The 20,177-nt window shown below is 34.1% G+C and overlaps 2 protein-coding genes across 9 annotated transcripts; both read left to right on the top strand.

Annotated features, from left to right (window-relative positions):
* Positions 1–2,513: 2,513 nt before the first annotated feature.
* On the top strand, positions 2,514–11,812 carry LOC132295103 (uncharacterized). Of its 8 annotated transcripts, none has more exons than XM_059793186.1 (8): positions 2,514–2,836; positions 5,044–5,089; positions 5,818–8,079; positions 8,170–9,823; positions 9,910–10,154; positions 10,266–10,472; positions 10,987–11,085; positions 11,184–11,812. In XM_059793186.1, exons 4-8 carry the CDS (start codon positions 9,739–9,741, stop codon positions 11,550–11,552), a joined length of 1,005 nt encoding a protein of 334 aa, XP_059649169.1. In that variant the 5' UTR covers positions 2,514–2,836; positions 5,044–5,089; positions 5,818–8,079; positions 8,170–9,738; the 3' UTR covers positions 11,553–11,812. The 8 variants fall into 8 exon arrangements, with proteins under 8 accessions (XP_059649169.1, XP_059649171.1, XP_059649175.1 ...); XM_059793188.1 differs by having other exon boundaries at positions 5,818–8,477; positions 8,561–9,823; XM_059793192.1 differs by lacking the exon at positions 5,818–8,079 and having other exon boundaries at positions 9,762–9,823.
* Positions 6,903–9,256, top strand: LOC132296291 (uncharacterized). The gene is made up of 7 exons (XM_059794501.1): positions 6,903–7,251; positions 7,519–7,875; positions 8,010–8,079; positions 8,170–8,282; positions 8,384–8,477; positions 8,561–8,617; positions 8,713–9,256. The coding sequence occupies exons 1-7, from the start codon at positions 6,903–6,905 to the stop codon at positions 9,254–9,256; spliced, it is 1,584 nt and encodes a 527-aa protein (XP_059650484.1).
* Positions 11,813–20,177: the final 8,365 nt, after the last annotated feature.

The raw sequence follows: 20,177 nt of genomic DNA, 5'->3' as shown, positions 1-20,177 counted from the left end.
TAGCATTGGTACCATTGGAAATCTAACCCAAAATCTTTGAATTTAGGCTCAAGAATCACCCCATTTGGATTAGAAATGAAGGAGTTATGACCATTTGAAGTCAGGGAAACAAAGCTGATACAAAACTAGAAGGCAGCTAAAAGAAAGCTATTTAGGTCAACCGAAATGAGCCATCGGTCGACTAAAATAAACCCAGAATGGCCCAAAATTCTGAAAATGAAGGAAAATCATTTAGGTCGACCGAAATGAAGAATCGGTCGACCGAAATGGACCTAAACAGTGCGAAAGCTACTGGAAAATGACTTTTTACTGTTCAAATGCATCCCAAAAGCCATCGGTCGACCGAATTGACATTTCGGTTGGCCGAAATGACTCGAAATGGTGCTGAAAGACTTGATATGCACCAAAATGATAAGAAGTCTTATTTGGATTCCCCATAGCATGATCAAATTTAAAATCGTGTACTTAAGAAGTCCTATTGGGAACATGCACGCAAACATAAAATAACATTTTAGACGCGCTACAATGGCCTACGGCTTCATTACATTCCATTTACTCCAAATTACATCCCAAACCTCTAAAGTTGGCAAAAAAATTACATTTCAAAGGCAAACTTGAAGTTTAAAGGTATACACTTGAACTTTAAAGTTTGTGGCCCTTGGCCTCATGTCATACATATCAAAGGGGTTCCAAATAGTGCATCTAAGTACACTTTACATATCATTAGGTAAAAAGGGCATATTGAACTTAACTAAGTATTACAACTTTATAAACAAAACTTAAACATGCTAACACTTGCATGTGAACAAGAATACATTAAAAGTACTTTAAATCTACAAATCATCCAAGGCAAGTGCAAATCCCCGAATCTTGAATCCTGTACCTGAAAAATACCCCTGGTAACTTTAGGGTGAGTAATATAAAGCTACTTGTAGGAGATGAGCATGCAAAGACCCAATGTTTTACAAGTTTTCATAATTTTATCATTGTAGTTCATTCCACCTAACGTCTATATCAAGAGTGAGACCCAAGGAACATCCTAAGTTACTTTAAAACGTTCCTAGCATAAACCACATTTACTATGTAATTAAACAGCAAAGGAGCTTATGGTACAACGCAACAATATATAGATTATCAAAGTTATCAATTTGAAATCTAAAATGCGGAAAACAACTAAAGTGGGTCATGCCACCTAACGTCTATGTTCCAAATGAATCTATAAGATCATTCCTAAGTGACATTTGAACATTACAACATAAATCACAGTATCGATGCAATTTAACTAACATTGGAACTTCCAATACAACGCATAAAACATGATTTCTTAAGTTAACATCTTAAAACTTAAAATGGGAAATCAAATAAGGAACAACAAGTTATAACATCATCTAGTTATCAACCTGAAATAAAATTCGAAATCAAATAGGGTGGATACTTAGACATCACGCCAGATCAGACCGACAACGTGGTTACTTTAGGGTTACTACCCCATGGGTAACCTCCCTATGTGCGCACCAGACTGTAGGAGGACAATCCTCCGTACTAGAACCATGTCCTAGCCATAGTCAAACAACGACATTCCCAAGTTTTCAAAATCAACAAGTTGTGCAACAATGTATATATCAACATGTATATACAAGATATTCAACTATCTATCAACCACAACCAAATTTGGAAACATATACGATACATGCACTAAGTCTACAACTACTATGGCATGACAAATGTCGAATATTCAGTGTGCGATTCGTTACACGCTATAATAATATTATTCAATATTGAAAACATAAACTCATGAATCTAAATATAACAACAATGTTATCCAATGCTCAAAACGTAACCAAGTGAAAGTACAACAAGTCCAAGTCCATGATTTAAACATAGAGATACTTTTAAAACACACTCAAATCCATGGAGCAATTAGATAGAATTTAATTAAATAAAACTAATTAAATTATCTAGATTCCAAATCAATGCCAAATAACCTCAATTTAATATATGTTAATGGACAAAGCATAGTCATTACATATATCTAGTTAAAACTTAATTAAGCCCAATGGAACCATTAAATAGATTTTAATTAATTCTTTTAATTAAAATCTCTAGATTTTTAAATTCATCTAAATGCTCTCAAATTAACATAGGTTAATATCATATTACAAGTTGACACTACAACAAAAGTGATATTTTGTGACAAAAATTTAGGGACAAAATTTATTTCATCCCTAAAAGTAATTTTTTAAAGACAAAATATTGATTTGTCATTATTTGTATATGTTTTCAGGGACGAATTGAATTATTTGTGACCAATTGCGTAGCGGGAAAAGTTCCCTCGTGTTTTCTCTTTTTGGCGTGCAGATTTGGATGATAATTAATTTATTTTTCATTTATTTTTTTAGCGCCCTTCAGATTTTACATAGAAGCTTATCTCTATCCCAAAACTTTGAGTACATACGGTGCCGTTTTAATCATAAAATACCCTAAAATAAAAAAACAATTTCATTATTGGTATATCATCATCTCCTTTACTATATCATCTCCCATCACATTATCCACCGCCCCCTCTTCTCTCCCGGATGTCGATCAAATTAACCTGCTACTTCCCCACTATTATGCCCGCCATTTTCTCTCACTACTTTGCCCTCCATTTTCTGTCACTGGTTGCACATTATTTTCTCAAACCTAGCGTTGCCATCTCCTTCAACAGCCGGCTACCTTTGACATCTCCATCAACAATTGGCTGCCCCTGCCATCGGAAGACTTCGTGGCTTGCTCCTTCAAAAATTGACTTCCCCTTAGAGAGATATAGAAAAAGAAGAGAAGCCCTAAAATCTCTGTAAGTTCAAATCTCAAACTGACATCTCTTAATCAATTGACAAATTTTTCCTTTTTCTTCTTGGTATTTTAAAATCTAATATTGCATTTTACTATTTAGGGCTTTGAAGTGATTAATTATGATTTAATTTACAGCAAACCCTATCTTTTTGTATGTGTTCTTGTTAATTTTCATAGTTATTGTTAATTGATTAAACATGTTCCAACAATTCATTGTGTTAAAAGAGGATCATGAGAGCAAAACGAAAATTAAACAATCAACAAGAACATGTTGAATACAAGTTCTTTTATTTATTTATTTATTTTTTCATCCATATATTTATTAACAAATGTTACATGAATATATATAGGTTTTTTTTTTGTTTTTTTTATTTTTTATTTTTCTGAATTTTTAACTCAGCTTTCAGAAATTTGTTAATAGTATAGTTGGATCCATTTTCTGGTTTCTTTTCTGGTGTGGATTGCAGTCCTGATGATACACCATGGGATGGAGGTGAGATGATTCTTGCACTCAAACTTTCGTTTGAAATAACGTTGTTTCACGTGTCGGATTGTTTAACTGTGATACATGATTTTGCTCAAAAGGTAGCTCAGTTTGTATGAAAATGGAAGTTGCTTATATATATAAACAGATGAGAACTAGTGTGTGATCTAGAATGTGCACACACAAACTATGCATCAATACAATTTATTCTTTAATTAGTGCATCACATAAAATTTATTCTTGATTTTATGCAAATATGGATCCATACGACCCATGAGTTTGTGTCTGGCTTATACGCTTTGGATTATGTGGAAAATTAGTGTAACAGGAGAATTAAAAGTTTCCTGCTACCACCTTTGACCAAAGGAGATGATGATAAGAAGTGAAAAATTAGGCTTTTTGTTTCTGGATTTTGATTTTTTCTCTTTCTTTAATTCCCCTTCATTATTTTTTTTGCTTTTTTTTTTTTCCCTTCCTTTTTTAATTATATATTTATATTACTTATTATTTTATTTTATTTTATTGGGGGTTTACTTATTATTTTATTTTATTTTATTGGGGGTTTTGGTGTGGTGAGGCAGGAAACACATACTATATCAAGATATTCCACTTCTAATCAGTAATAAACACTGCTGCACCTTAATTAGGTTGCTTAAAGCCTTAAACTTTAAACCTTTTACCTTATGGTATTTGGGATGCTTCTAGATACCACCCAAGCTATGGTCTTTTCCTTGATAAGGTTTGACTTGTACTACTTAGCGTCCATTTCATAACATACTTCAAAATTTTCTTTTTCTTTTTTCAGTAAGGTAAATGAATTTTAAAGATATGTTATGCATAACATACTTAAAGATTAAAGATTAACATATATTATTTGAGTAAATCAGGATTAGATATGAATTAGAATGAACTTAAAATTGTACTTTGGTTTAAACTTATATGTCAGTTGTTATTTAACCAATATGGCACAAACACTACAAGGCTTGATGTGTCCAAATATTGAAATAAGGTTCTCAATTTCAAAAACATGGCCAGCAATTGGCAGATGTAGTTGGACTTGCCATTGACACTCTGGTTCTCATTCTAATGTAGGGAATTAATAGTTGGCAGTTGATATAAATATTAACATTTAGAAGGGTTAGCTTCTGAATTCTATTAGGAAGGTTTATTTTTTTTTCAATCTACAGTATATATCATTTAGGTCATGTCTATCAGTTTTAACACTCTTGGTTGATTGTACATGTCAATTGGTTATTCATGTTTTTCTTGTTCCTATGTGCTTGAATTAATTTAGTAGGATTCAATCACTATGGTACTTGGGGTGTTTTATAATATGGCATTTTGGTTTGCATGTCAGTTCAAACTACTTTAATGATCGCTCTATATTGAACTGTTGTTTTTAGTTCAGGAATTGTTGCTCTTTACATTGATTTATTATTAATCTTTTGGAAGTTTTATGCATATTGTCAAGAATTGTGGTCCTGACTTCACTTAGGACACCATTTCAACTCTTTTTATCATTAACTGATGAGGTGGGGGTATCGTTGTATGACATGTACAGTAGGGGCTTATATTTCATTTGCCATTGCACATTTCTGAAGTTATTTATGTACTCCATCCCATATGACCTTATTATATGAGTAAAAGTAACCTTACTTGTATTTTCATTCTTTTATCTTCTTCCTGTTACTTATCCATTGAAAATGTATTACTTGTTAATACAGGTAGAGTCCAAGAGACACGCCGTGGAGTGCAACGCAAATAATATTGGTAATACTTGTGTTGAATTTTAAACATGTTATTTCTTTTCTCTTAGTAAGAGAAAATTCTAGATATTCTTAATGCAATTAAGCATTTGGCAATTGCATGCATGTGTTATATGCTCTAAGTCTTTATATTTGTTATGACACATTGATTAGTGAATACAGTATGTGAGTTATGCAACCAATAAGATGCTTGAATGCTTATTTGTATTGAAACTTAGTCAAGGAATGGAGTGCTGCTTGATCAGATGGTTTGGTTATGACTACAACTGCATTTTCCTATGGTTTTTTTTTTTTTTTTTCCACATCACATCCTCTAAATTATATCATTGTCAAATGTGATAGTGAGATTGACATGTCTAATGTAGAATATGCATGAGACTACAGGACAGAGCAATTGTGGAGTTGACTAACTTTCTTCAACTGCTACAAGTTTTTTAGAGCTGAATTAAAATACTCTCAGTAAGCAATATTATAGTACTTGGGAAATCTTCTCAAGGAAAATAAAAAAGAGAGAATAAAGAACTCTAAATGATACTAAGAAAATAGAGGCGGTGAGCTCTGATCTCAAGATCCTCTTCTCTTTCTTTAACCATTTTTAATTCATAATTTATTAAACGGGGCTAAATAAGTGAATAACGCATTTATTACTTATTTTATATTAAGAACGAGGTATTTTACTGTACTTATTTTTTTATTCTTTATTCATGTGTGTTATGGCATTCGTAAATGTAGATGGATAAAAGTTGGATGCAAATTCCGTCTAGGATTGATCCGAGATACGCGAAAGGGATTAGAGATTTCCTCGAGGTAGCTAAATCCCATGTAGACGGTGAGAATCAGACTAGGTGTCCTTGTTCCAAATGTCGTAACTCTGTATATAGGCCACTCCCAGAGGTTAAAGGACACTTGAATCAGAATGCGATACATAGGGAGTATACTCATTGGGAATGGCATGGAGAGGAATATGATATAGGAAGTAATGAGAATTTAGAGGAAGATGTTGATGAAAAGGAAGGTAATGATGAGGTACCGCAGTTGCTAGAAGACGTGTGCATGGGACAATTATGCAGTCAGAAATGCCAGATGTTCAACGTGGGATGGGCAATGACTTGCCAGATCCTAACATAGGAGATGGTGGGTTCCCAGATTTATTACGACATGCAGAACATGAGTTATATTCAGGAGAGAAATGTTCAAAACTAACATTCCTTATGAAGTTATTACACGCAAAGGTATATAATAGATGGAGTAATACATCATTCACCATGTTGCTAGGGATTATTAAAGATTCATTGACTAAAATTGACATTCCAAAGTCACATTATGAGGCTAAAAACATACTACGTGAACTAGGACTTGGATATAAAGTGATACATGCTTGTATAAATGATTGTGTCCTATTCTGGAAAGAGCACGAGAGTATTGAGGCGTGCCCTCGGTGTGGTGAATTTAGATACAAAAATCATGAAGTTGAAGGTAAAAAAATTCCCCAAAAGATCCTTCTGCACTTTCCCCTGAAATCCAGGCTTCAAAGGTTGTTTATGTCGAGGAAAACGTCGTCAGATATGAGGTGGCACAAAGAGGAGTGTCTTAAGGAGACTAATGTGTTGAGACATTCAGCTGATTCTTTAACATGGGAGGAATTTGACAAAAGGTATCCTTGGTTTGCAGAGGATCCTCGTAATGTTCGACTAGGTCTAGCAAGTGACGGATTTAATCCATTTAGTAACATGAGTAATTCATATAGCATGTGGCCAGTAATGGTTGTTCCGTACAACTTGCCACCTTAGAAATGCATGAAAGAACCATATTTGTTTATGTCATTGCCTATTCCTGGACCGAAATCACCTGGTAAGGAAATAGATGTGTACTTGAGACCATTGATTAATGAGCTAAAAGAGTTGTGGGCGGATGGTGTAATCACTTATGATGCTACTACCAAGCGTACTTTCAGATTACACGCGTCGGTATTATGGACTATGAATGACTTTCCTGCCTATGGAGATTTGTCTGGTTGGGTCACAAAGGGGTACATGGCATGTCCTATTTGCAACGTGGATAAATGTTCAATGCGTTTGGAGAATGGAAAAAAGATTTGTTACATGTGCCATCGTCGTTGGCTACCACCGGAACATAGATGGAGAAATTGGTACAAACAGTTTGATGGTAACAAGGAGATTAGGTAACCACCTAAAGAATTGACTGGTGATGAGGTGTTTCAACAATTACTCCAAATTAGGGATGTTGACTTCGGAAAGGGACCTACCAACAAGAAGAGGAAGCGTACCAAAGCTGAGTTAAATTGGGCTAAGAAGAGCATATTCTTTGAATTGCCTTATTGGTAGGGCCTTAAGCTAAGACATAATCTTGATGTTATGCACATAGAGAAGAATTTATGTGATAACGTATTGGGGACATTAATGAACATTGAAGGTAAAACAAAAGACAATGTGAAGACTCGATTGGATTTGCAATCAATGGGCATAAGAAAGGAATTACATCTTATTTCTAGAAGTAACAAGTTTTTTATGCCACCTGCATGCTACACATTGTCTAAAGAAAAGAAAATAAGCATTTGTGAATGGTTGAAGGCTGTGAAGTTGCCAGATGGATATGGTTCCAACATATCTCGCTGTGTGAATACTAAAAATTGTACTATATCTGGTTTGAAAAGTCATGATTGTCATATACTTCTGCAACGTCTTCTTCCAGTTGTTATTCGTGGAAACATATCAGATAAGGTGTCCAATGCATTGGTAGAGCTTGGATTATTTTTTAAAGAGTTGTGTTGTAAGACATTGAAGCTAGAAGGAAGCACTTGAAAGGGACATTACATCCTTACTTTGCAAGCTAAAGATGATCTTTCCACCATTCATTTGCCTCGTGAGGCTAAAGATGATTTTTTGATGTGATGGTTCATCTAGCCGTTCATTTGCCTCGTGAGGCTATCCTTGGCGGGCCAACGCAATATCGTTGGATGTATCCTATTGAAAGGTGTGTTTTATTTATTATTTCTAATGTTTAAATATATTTCTAATTGTGTTAAATGTATTTTATAATTATGTCAATTTGAAAATAATACAGATTTTTACATACTTTGAAATCATATGTTCGCAACAAAGCACGGCCTGAAGGTTCAATTGCTGAAGCTTATATTGATAATGAGTGTGTCACGTTTTGTTCGATGTATCTTCAAGGCATGGAGACATGTTTCAATCAAGAGGAGAGAAACTTTGACGGGGGCAAATCCATAAGTCAAATGGTTTCTCTATATTCATGTAGAATGTTCACCCATTAGGGGCTAGACATTATGAAATGATAGGATCTGCAGATCTTAAAAAGGCTCATTTTTATGTGCTTAACAATTGTACAGAAGTGGAGCCATTCCTACGGTAAGTAAAATTGCGATATTATTATATTATAATGTCTAATGTATTCAACTAAACTATTGACAATTTCAAAAATAATTATGTAGTGAACACAAGGAAGATCAGAGTCAAGATCCTAACCATGTAATGGAATTTACTGAATGGTTTAAAGAATGTGTAAGTTGCTAAATTGAACACTCCTGATTTATCTCTAACTATTCTCATTTATGTGATATAAGCTACTTTCATTTGCGTATAGGTTAAAGGATTGCGTCGTAGTATGTACTGATGATCTTTTTTCCTTAGCTTGTGGCCCTGACTCAAGAGTAAATCGATATATAGGCTGCATTGTGAATGGAATTAGGTTCCATACGAAGGATAGAGAGAAAAATAGAAAAACACAAAATAATGGTGTGATAGTTAAAGGAGAAGACATTGATTTTTATGGTTGTTTAACAGACATCATTGAATTGTCTTATGATAAGAAAAGACAATTATTTTTATTCAATTGTGATTGGTTTGATGTTAGGGCTGGAATTCATAAAGATCAATATTTCACTAGTGTCAATCTCTCCCGTAAAGCTTATAATGATGACCCATTTGTGCTAGCTGACCAAGCAAATCAAGTTTTGAACCTCAAGGACAATAAATTAAAGGGTCAATGGGAAGTTGTGCAACAGATTAATCCTAGAAACACCTACGATGTTCTAGAGAAGGATAAAGATGGGTTAAATGAAAGAGAAAGTAGTGAGGAGGTTGCATATCAAGACTTTGAGTCTTTAGAGGTTAATGGGGTTGTTTGAGACACATAAATTGACTCGTTGATCTTAACTAACAATGACATGGCATTAGATGAAATTGATACAGATATGGTTCAAAAAAGCCTGAATAATGCAAATGTTCATGGTGGTGGTCCAAATGAAGACGACTCATGTCTTGATGATGATAGTTCAGATGAAGAAGATGCATTCAGCAATGACTACTCAGATGAAGAAGATATTCTGCTTATTGACGATGATACCGATATAGAATAGTATTTAGTGTAGATATGGAAATTTAAATTCGTGAATTTAGTATAAATTTTTCTGCTAAGATGTACTCATTTCAGTTATATTTTTTTCGTAATGCTGAATTCCATAATAAATTGCATCTATTCATTTTAAGTCTTGATTTTTTGTTTTTTTTTCCCTATATTGCATGATTGATGGTAGTCTTTAAGTAATATATCTCCTTCGAAACAATATGCTTTTGTTTTCTATGTTATAGTACTTTGCTTCTAGCATACATGGCTTCTAATTGTCATAGTAGGGTGATGCCCAGCACTAGTCAGAATGATGATCAGGTTCAGTCCACACCAGTTAAGACTCAGGGTAAGTTAATAATATGACTTATTATTACGTCTTTATTGTCTTATTGTTTATGGTATTACTAATATTGAAGGGAACTTTTATTGCAGGTTCTACCACATCTGTGAAAAGGCGTGGTCCCACAACGAACAAGGCATTGGAGAACATACGGATGCGCAATAAAAAGCAACCCATACAAGTTACATTTAAGGATGGACAATTGCAGCCGACATGTGTGAATGGAAAGCTCTGGATAGCAGAAGTTGGAATGCAGGCAAAACGTATTCCTCCCATATATCCGAGATATGATAAGATACCCCTTGAAGAGAAGGAGATCGTTATTGGAAGAATTAAGGTGATACTCATATATATATATATATGTATATATATACAGGATTCTTTTTAAGTTAATAGATTAATTTTTCCCTTCGCTTCAATTAACTAGATAATTATTTCATTTCTTTAGGAAAAATTTATATGTAATGATGAAGAATATCATACAAAAGCAATTGCCAATCAATTGACCGTGCGTTTAAGGGCTCGTCGGCACGAAATGAAAAAACACTATGTTAACTTCAATAATGACGCGATTGCTCGGCGTAACCCATTCGAAGAAGTCTCAATCGAGAATTTGAATGTTTTGTGCGACAGATTTAGCTCCCAAAAGTTTGTGGTAATGAAACGAACTTTTAAAGATACTATATGTATGAAATTGAATTTAAATTGTGTATATATATATATATACACAATTTAAATTCAATTTCATACATATAGTATCTTTATATATATATATACAATTTAAATTCAATTTCATACATATAGTATCTTTAAAAGTTCGTTTCATTACCACAAACATATATATTGATATGCATTAATTACTTATTATTAAATATCATGGAGAATCGCAGTAAGACGAACAAGGAAAATAGGAAAAAGTTGAGGACTAAAAATTATGGTGGGTCGAAAGCATATGTTGAGTACTTGGCTGAGATGGTAATGAGAAAAGTCATTTTATATTTTGTTAATTTTTATATAATGTTATATTGATTAGTGTTTTAATGTTATGTATTGATTATATTATATTTGTTTAAAAATGGCTAGTTAGCATTATTGATAAGACATTCTATAATTTCCTCCGCAATTTGTTTTATGTTAGATTCCTTGTCTATTTGGATCTTTTTTCACAGGAAAATAATGAAATTGGAGAAAATGAAAGTTTCATTGAATTTTATGCAACTTCACATATCAAGAACAATGAGACTGATGAGGAGGCTTTGAAAAAATACGTAAGAATGTATCTGTAGTAAAGTTTCTAATTATTTAATTTAATCATGGAAGTGTACATTTTAATTAATATTTTTTTCCTTTTTGAGCATGCATGTAGGCTGAAATGGTGAAAATGAAAGATTCTGCTATTGCAAATGGAGAAATTATAAGCCGTGAGATAGAGGAAGAAATAGTGTTTAAAGTATTAGGGCAGTCATCAAATTTTTTTCTTGGGCCTGGCGATAAATATAGGCCTACTTCATCAACTAATCATGCAACTCAAAAAGATTTGGATGAAACTCGTGCTAGGGCGAAAGAAGCGGAGAAGACTATGCAAGAGATGAGGCAAGAGATAAATGAGTTGAAAGGAAACATCCAACAAGATATTCAAGATCAAGTTAGGGATAAAGTCAAGGATCAAGTTAGCGAGTTCATGCTTGCATTTTTTGCACAAACTGGGCGTGTTCTCCCTCCACCTCAGACTTGATTTAATTGGACTTACAAGTAAAATGTTTGTAAATAAATAAAATATTTTAGGACATGCAGCTTATTTTATTGCAATCGATCTTTTGTTTTCTAATAATTTGTGAACCTTTTGATTTTTGGGAACTTTTGATTTTTGGGATGTAAATAAGTAAAATATCTTAGGACCGATGCTCTTAATGTTCTCTATGAGAAGGTAAACTCACATTGCCTACACTTAAAATTTAGTTTAATATAATTATGTTTAATGCGCGCATTTGCTTATTTTCTTTCTTTATTATTATTTTTTTTCTATTTACTGGGTGGAGCAAGGAAAGGCTTTTAAGCAATGCCGAATTAGTTTTGTTTGTGTTGAGTAGTGGGATCATTGGAATTGATGGTGCTAAAATTTCAAAAGAGCCAAGATAGAAATCTGATGATTCAATCTCTTAACCTATTGGGCTGTGTGTGAGTTTTTTAAATGTATCCTTTTGTATTATTTATATTTTACTTTATAATCTATAAACGTTTATTTTAAAATTTTAAATTGAAATATTCCTTCTCTCTCTCTCTATTTAACTTTGTGAGGGTATGTTTTAAGAAATGAGAAGTGGCTGAAATTATTTTTTGTGTTTGTTGTTTTTGTTTTCCTAGTGAATTACTATTTATTCTTCTTACAGGTAGACGAAAGTGAATTTCTACTTCTACATTTGTTATTCTCTGATAAAAAGGTACTACATACCTTGGTTTTCTTATGATGTGAAGTCATAAAATTTGTGAAGAAGCATAGAAGGATTACCAAGTGTGTGTTACATTGGGAAATCATTCTGAAGGAGTTGCTTGCAGTTGATATCGATAACAATGGCTTTATCATGTAAGAATTAATAGGTTTTTCATTACTCTTTTACTATTTAATATATGATTCACAAATTTCATTCATTCTTTAGAAACTATAAAATAACACTATACTGTAATTAGAAAATAAATGGCCATCCAATTGATTTAAGTAGTATTATTAATTGATTTATTTAGATTGTATCCTCAAATTAATCTTGTTGTGTTCATAAACTATAGTAATGAGCTTGTATTTGATGAATATTCTATTCTAATGAACATTAACACATTAAAATAAAAGGGTGGGATTGAGAGTACACTCTATCCCAACTTATTATTATTATTATTTTTGCATGCACTCTTGGCCTTACATATGGTTTGTGGAATGCCTTATTTGGTTTGTAATGTGATGACTAATACTCACTTTGAGAAGAGACATTGGCATTGTTTACATATTTTTAATAGGTTTAGTTTTGTTTACTTATTTTTATTACATATGCTTATTTTCTTTTTTCTTTTTTTTTCTAGGGTGGAAAAAGGGAATGCTTTGATGCCTAATGTCTCAAGAAAGGTTTTGCTTTGTAAAGGTGCTAGCACAGTCCTAATGGGGTTGGTTTCACAACTTGTTCATAATGGTGGTCATTATGTTACTGGCAAGATCGAAGACTAGTATTAAGGCATGGGAGTTTGATTTATTTTTGTTGTTTTGAATTGTATTGCACAATTGGGGAGTTACTTTCATTTTGTAATGAACTCGAATATCATAATGTAATTTTGTGATGAAATTTGATATTTTATTCAAATGTGTCAATTTTTGGTGTTGAAATGAGTGAAATTTAGTTTACAACTTTAATTGAATGGTAACAGATAGATTTGATTATTAGAGGATCACAAAAAGGCTTTGCGATGAAAGTCGGTTGTCGCCATTAGTATCAATGACCAAAACAAATTGTTGAAAATAGTATTTAGCTATCAAAATTGATCGTTACTAACTCGCATATTGCGACGAATAGCTTCATCACTAAAGCTTTTGCATTAGCGACAAATACAAATTGTTGCAACTACTATTACCAACAAAAAAAAAATGTTGAAGCTAGTATTTAATGACAAAAAATTGATCGTCACTAATTAGATATTTCGACGAATAGATTTGTTGCTAAAGATTCGGTATTAGTGACGAAATAAATTCATCACTAAAGCTTATGCATTAGTGACGAAAAAATTTCGACTCTAAAAGTGCATGATTCGGTGACAAAGATACTATTTGTCACTATAGGTTAATAGTGACGGCTGCATAGGGACGACCTAGGACGAAATAAGTTTCGTCCCTAAAAGATTTTTAGGGGTGATATCTAGATCTTTAGCAACAAATTGTTTCATCACTAAAGGCATTCTTTGTTGTAGTGTGATTTCATGCAAGTTACGACTATGTGAATTAAACTTTCATAAAAGAAAAATATTAAATAAAAGTTGCAATTCTTATTCAAATCCTCCCAATTTAATTTATGTCAACAAGCATACCAAGGCCTAAATTACTAACATGCCACAATTTAATTCCAAGTTGCATACTATCATGAGAATTAAATCTTACACAAAGAAAACAATTAAATTAAATTATAAATTATGAACAAAAGCATGCATACAAGTTGTATAAGCATCAATAGCATGCAAGAGAATAAAAATATGAACCTATAACATCTCCTACCTCTATTTGAGATGAAATCTCAAATCCCCACCGAAAGAAAAGTGCTTCAAATCCGACAATATTCCTAGGTTATGTCGGGGACAACAAGGTGATCATTAAACATTAAGGAGGTACCATGAAAATCCAAACTTGGCTTCAAACCCGAACTCGAACGATGGCCAAAAACGGATTCTAATAAGGGGGAAAGGTGCACCTCGCCAAGGCCTTCGATAAACACTAAGGCACTACAACTTTTTACTAAAGGAAAGTGGCCGGAAAAGAAGAGAGAAGGGTGGAAGCCCCTTAGCTGCCATTGTTGCCGGCCAAGAGAGGGAGGAGGATGATGAAAAAGTGATTTTTCACTTTAAGACATTCTATTTATAGGAAAACCCTAAAAGTGCCCCGAAAGGGCCCCTTCGGGTCCGGAAAAGTGGAATTTGAGCAAATGCGCTCAAACAGTGAAACACCGTGAACGAAAAAGAACCAAAATAGGATAAAATGAACAATGGAAGAAACGACATTTAAACTAAGTCCCGAGCAGAAAGATATGCCCCGAACAAGTTCGGTGGCAACTGGGTCAGAAACCCCAAAACTGAGGTAAACAACCAGAAGACAATTTTAAGAGTACACGACTCGACGAAAAGTGAAAATGAATCCTGTACAATGATCCAGGCTCAAACTAAGACATTTTGCAATAACTTTTATTAATTGCACAATGGCCCCTACAAAAAGTGATAATTGCAAAACTGACCCAGAATGAAAATATCTTCCAAAAGATATTTTCTTAAAAACTACTAAAATAAAATATCTTCAAAAGATATTTACGAAAAACACCCCAAGAGAAAAATATTTCTGAAGATTTTTGTATTTATGCCCCTATGGACACCGGAAGCAACTAGAGTACTTTTCTACAAAAGTAAAGATACATATTTCGTGGAAACCACTTAGAATGAAGGTACGTGAAGTCGGAAATCAACTCTGAGCACGAAAAGTGAGGTTATGTAGAGTAAAATGATTATTTTACCCTTTTTTCTCTCACTGCTAGGGTGACACTATGCGATTAGGGTTTGTAGTCAAGGGACCGAGCTATCATAGAGGAGGGCCAGTCCTCCTCCCCCACACCGCCGGTAAGTTCTCTAGGCTAGAATCCGTCCCCTACTAAACCTACTTACAGTAGTTTTTTTTTATGAAACTCATGCAACGTTTAAGAATTTAACCTATCACAAATAATGCAGAGGGCTTAAAGTCTCTATTACTAAAGCGGATGTTGTTGAAGAAGTCGCTTTTTGGAAATCTTCTGTTGTTGGCTACGTGATGGGTAAGAAACCGTATTACCCATACTTCAAATCCTTTGTGGCCAAATATTGGACGAAAGACTTCACGTTGGTGTATTTAAAAGATGGATTTTTCCTGGTTCGATTCAAGAATGATTCTGATGTCCCTAAGGTACTGTCGAGGATCCATAAGTTTGAGGGACGACTTATTATCATGAAAAGGTGGAACAAAAATGTAAACTTACAAAAAGAAATTCTAGAAACAGTCCCAGTGTGGTTACGCATCTATGACATGCCGATGCACTGCTGGAACGAAGATTCAGTCTCAAAGGTTTGCTTATTCTTTACAAAACCAATTTACATGGATGATCCTAAAATACAGAGAGATAAAGGTCAGTTTGTAAGGGTAATGGTGGAAGTAGAAGTCAAAAATGATCTTCCAGACTCCATGGTTATAGATATTCATGGCATTGATTGTCACGTTGAACTTAAGTATGAATGGAAACCTATAGAGTGTAAATTGTGTCAACGAGTTGATCACAATGAAGAGAGATGTCCCCTTAAGGTTACATATCACAAGGCCAAACCAAAGAAAATAGTGGATCGATAGGTTATTAAGCAAAAAAAGAAGATGATTGAAGACAAAGATGCTGACCAAGTAATTGATGATATGCGTGTGGAAAGGGTTCAAAAAGAAGTCATAGTGCCTACTTTAAATACTTTTGCTCTTTTGGAGGATAATGAGGATGCTAATGTTGTGGTGACTCCAATGGAGGTGGTGGACAAGGAATAGATGATAGCAGCTGAGGTTGTTGCTCTTTTGGAGGAGGTTGAGAATTCTAATGATGTGGTGTCTCCAATGGAGGAGGTGGAAAAAGGAAAGACTCTAGTTTTCAAAGAGGCTACATATTTGGAGGATAATGAAGACACTAATGGTGTGGAGACCTTAGTAGAAGTGGTGGATGTGGAAAATCCTAAGGCTGTTCTACATATTATAGGGCAAGTTAATACTACAGCTGATATTGGGGTTGATGATGTGATAGAGACAGTTGTGATAGAAGATTTATCTTTGGATAAGGATAAGCAAGTTCAGGAGACTTCAAAATCTCAAATGGGTAAAAACTCTGGTCCAAACCAAGAGACTCCAAGAGTGGGAAAACAATCCAAACAAAGAAATTAACCTTATGTGCCTCCATCAGATACAATAATAAGGGGAATGCAAGCAAGCAGTGGTTCACTGCCATTGTCTCAATAATGTTAAGAGTATGGAATGTGAGAGGTCTTAATAGACCTCCCATACAAAAGGAAGTAAAACAGTGGATACTTGAGAATAAGTTTGCTTTTACTGTCCTTGTAAAAACTAGAGTGAAAGAAGGTAAGGCCCTTAATGGAGCTGGTTGGCTAACTATAAGTCTCATTATTTGGATAAAATCTGGATTGGTTGGAATAGAGCTTTATTTGATGTGGAATTAATTCATGAAGATGCTTAAGCTATGTTAGTTCAAGTGAAGCATATTGTGTCTGGTAGAATTATTTATATCACTGGTGTTTATGTTGCCAATAAAGTTAAAGAAAAAAGAATTTTGGAAATCTCTTAGAACTCAATCAGAAATTATTTTAAGTCCTTGGATTGCTATGGGAGATTAGAACATTATTAGATACAGTCATGAAAAGAAAGGGGGTCTTTGTGTTCCTCAATGTCGACTGGATGAATTTAATTGGCTGATTCAAGATATAAGTATGGATGATCTTCCCATAAATAATGGGGAGTGGTCCTGGAGTAATAAACAGAACTTACAGTCAAGAAGTAATGCAAAGTTGTATAGAGTGTTTGTGAATTCTTCCTGGCTGCAGCAATTTAATGACTCCAAGGTTTCCCTCACACTAGTTTCATTGTCTGATCACTATGGGATGGCAATTCAGTGGTATTTTGATTGTTCAACTGGTCCAAAACCTTTCAAATTCCTAAAGATTTGGTGTTCAAATGATGATGTGGTACCAGTTATTTCTAAGGCATGGGAGATGAATGTCACAGGCAGCCCCTTCCATGTGCTTTAGAAAAAAAAATTACGGGCTATGAAGGCTGCTGTGAAGGAGTGGAACAAGACTAAGGGTACAATATCTGAACAAATTCAAGAAGCTAGAGTTAATTTGCATTAATCTCAAATGGATTTATTAACACAGTCAGTTGATCAAGCTTGTATAGATAGAGAAAGAGCTTTATCTGGTAAATTGCAGCATGCTCTTGATCTTGAAGAAATTTATTGGGCTCAAAAAGTTAGGATAAAATGGTTCCAAGAGGGTGACAAATGTACTGCCTTCTTTCATAATGTGGTAAGGCAAAGGAGATGCTTCAATTCTATTACTCAATTACAAAATTCCAAAGGTGAGATCTCTACAGACCCTAATACTATCAAAGAATGGTTGGTTAAATTCTATGAAGCCCTGTGTAAGAAACAAGATGAAGCTGAAGCTGAACTGCAGGCACCTAGAAAAGTTTTAAAGGATGAAGATGCTTAGAGTTTGGATTGTGGTATAGCAACAGAGGAAATAAAGGGTGTTGTCATGCAATTTCATCCTGATAAAGCACCAAGTCCAGATGGATTTCCTGCCCGATTCTATCAACATTTTTGGAGGTTTATAGGACAAGATGTGATCAATGCTGTGAATCATTTTTTCATTGAATGCACCTTCCCTCAAAGTATTAATTCCTTCTTTCCTATCCGCATTCCAAAGGCAAACCATGGCGACAAAATTGCCAACTACAGGCCCATTGCCTTATGTAATCTTTCTTATAAAATTATCTCAAAAATTCTAGCAAATAGACTGAGCAAAGTGCTCCCCAATATCATTGGATTTGAGCAAGTGGCTTTCATTAAAGATATAAGGCTACATGATAATACTCTTCTTGTTTCTGACTTAATCAAGGGGTTTGGAAAGAAATATGGTGATCCAACTATTGCTATGAAAGTTGACTTGAAGAAAGCATATGATTCTGTTGATTGGAAGTTTATTCAGAGAGTGTTACAAGGGTATGGATTCAGTGATAAATGGATCAAATGGGTTACTGTATGCATTACCTCTCCAAAATTCTCAGTTTTGTGTAATGGAGTTCCTGCTGGCTTTTTCTCTACTTCTAAAGGCATAAGACAAGGCTGCCTTCTCTCTCCACTGTTATTTGTATTTGTCATAGAATATTTCAGTAATATGATGGAGACAACTATTGTTGAGGGTAAGATTAAAGTGTCCAGGGTAGTGTCACAGACAAACATGAAAATATCACACACTTTTTATGCTGAAGATCTCTTAATGGTGGTCAAAGTAGATATTCTAACTGTTAAGGCAATTGATGTTATCTTTCAACAGTTCAAACAAGCTACTGGGCTTCAGGTTAACAAGGAGAAAAGTACAATTATTTTTTCTAAATCAGTGAGAGGTAAAAGAAGGATATCTAACATTTTACAGTTTTAAACTGAAGATTTTCGTTTTAAATATCTTGGATTGCCTTTGTTTAATAATAATTTGAGAGCTGGAGATTTCATAATGCTCTTGGACAAGATTAATGGGAGATTAACTCATTGGAATACCATCAATCTTTCTATGGCAAGACGAATTGAATTGTTGAGGTCAGTTTTATACTTTTATCTCTACCACTGGGTGTTTGGATTTAAAATCCCTTGGGAGGTCAAGATTGATTTGGAAAGGAGATTCAAGCATTTTTTGTGGAGTGGAAAACTCGATGTTAAAAAAATCTCTCAGTTAAAATAGAGCCAAGTGACTATGCCAATTTCAAAAGGAGGCTTCAATCTTAGAAAAATCCAAGAAATAGATGTGGTTGCTAAACTGACTTTATGTTAGGATTTTGTTCAGCAAAAGGATAAACTGTGGATTCAATGGTTATATTCAAGGTATCTTCAAAGAGTTTCTTTTTGGAATGCTATTCCAAAAACTACTGATTCCCCCATTTGGAAACAAATTCTAGGGGTTAGACATTTGTTGTTACAAAACCTTGAGTTTAGGATAGGGGATGGGCTGAAGTTCAAGATGCTTACAAACCCTTGGTGTGAAAATCAAACCTTAATTTAGAGATTTGGGGCTACATTACTTAGACACGTGGATAGACAATCTTTATTAGCAGAAGTTATTATCAATGGCAGGTGGGATAGACCTGATTTTCTGCCTGAGACAGTGTTTATTATTATTCGGAGGATAAAGATTGTAGCAGGTTCAGACAGTATAGGTTGAAGACTGGTGGATTTTCTCTGAAAGTTGCTTGGAACTCATGTAGATATGCAACTTCAAAAGTGACCTGGTGTGATCTTTGTTGGAAACATTGTAGGCCTTGAATTGCTATATGGGTTTGCATCATTTTACATAACAAAAATTTATCTTTGGTTAACTTGCAAAAACGAGGTTTTACTCTTGCTGCTATATGTCATAATTGTATGAGAAGTGAGGACTCCAATGATCATCTTTTTTGCATCTGTAGTTATACTAAGAAGATTTGGCAAGTGCTTTTTTCTCTTCTACACATAGATAATCCAAAATGTAATTCTCTCATGCAACTGGTGGAGTGGTTTGGGCTGTAAACCAATTCAAAGTCAACAAAATCTAAAGTGCTAAGCTCAGTTTTGTCAACTGCTATTTGGAAAGTTGGGCTATCAGAAATGAAGTTCTGCACAATGGAGATCAAATTCAAGCTACTATTGCTGCACAATCTATTGTTTGGGAGGTCTTGGCACATCTCAAAATTCGACTTGAAGATTTCCTTATCTTTTTTTAATGAGGAAGGTTTTGTTTTTCATGGTTGTATTGCTGGGGCTTGTTCAATGTGTTTGTCTAAGGGATATGTTACTGA

The sequence above is a fragment of the Cornus florida genome, unplaced genomic scaffold, assembly GCF_030987335.1.
Source record: "Cornus florida cultivar Cherokee Brave unplaced genomic scaffold, ASM3098733v1 CherokeeBrave_3.0.0_Hap2_Chr02, whole genome shotgun sequence".
NCBI classification, from domain to species: domain Eukaryota; kingdom Viridiplantae; phylum Streptophyta; class Magnoliopsida; order Cornales; family Cornaceae; genus Cornus; species Cornus florida.
Note: the sequence above shows the minus strand (reverse complement) of the source record. Positions and strands in the feature narration are given on the sequence as shown.

Excerpts from the sequence above, each read along its gene's own strand:
- LOC132296291 (XM_059794501.1), top strand. The coding sequence starts at position 6,903 with ATGTCATTGCCTATTCCTGGACCGAAATCACCTGGTAAGGAAATAGAT. Across the intron at positions 8,283-8,383 it reads TTGTTCGATGTATCTTCAAG|GGGCTAGACATTATGAAATG; the intron begins GCATGGAGACAT and ends TTCACCCATTAG. Across the intron at positions 8,618-8,712 it reads GTAATGGAATTTACTGAATG|GTTAAAGGATTGCGTCGTAG; the intron begins GTTTAAAGAATG and ends ATTTGCGTATAG.
- LOC132295103 (XM_059793190.1), top strand. The coding sequence starts at position 9,739 with ATGGCTTCTAATTGTCATAGTAGGGTGATGCCCAGCACTAGTCAGAAT. Across the intron at positions 10,155-10,265 it reads TCGTTATTGGAAGAATTAAG|GAAAAATTTATATGTAATGA; the intron begins GTGATACTCATA and ends TCATTTCTTTAG. Across the intron at positions 11,086-11,183 it reads AGGAGGCTTTGAAAAAATAC|GCTGAAATGGTGAAAATGAA; the intron begins GTAAGAATGTAT and ends GCATGCATGTAG.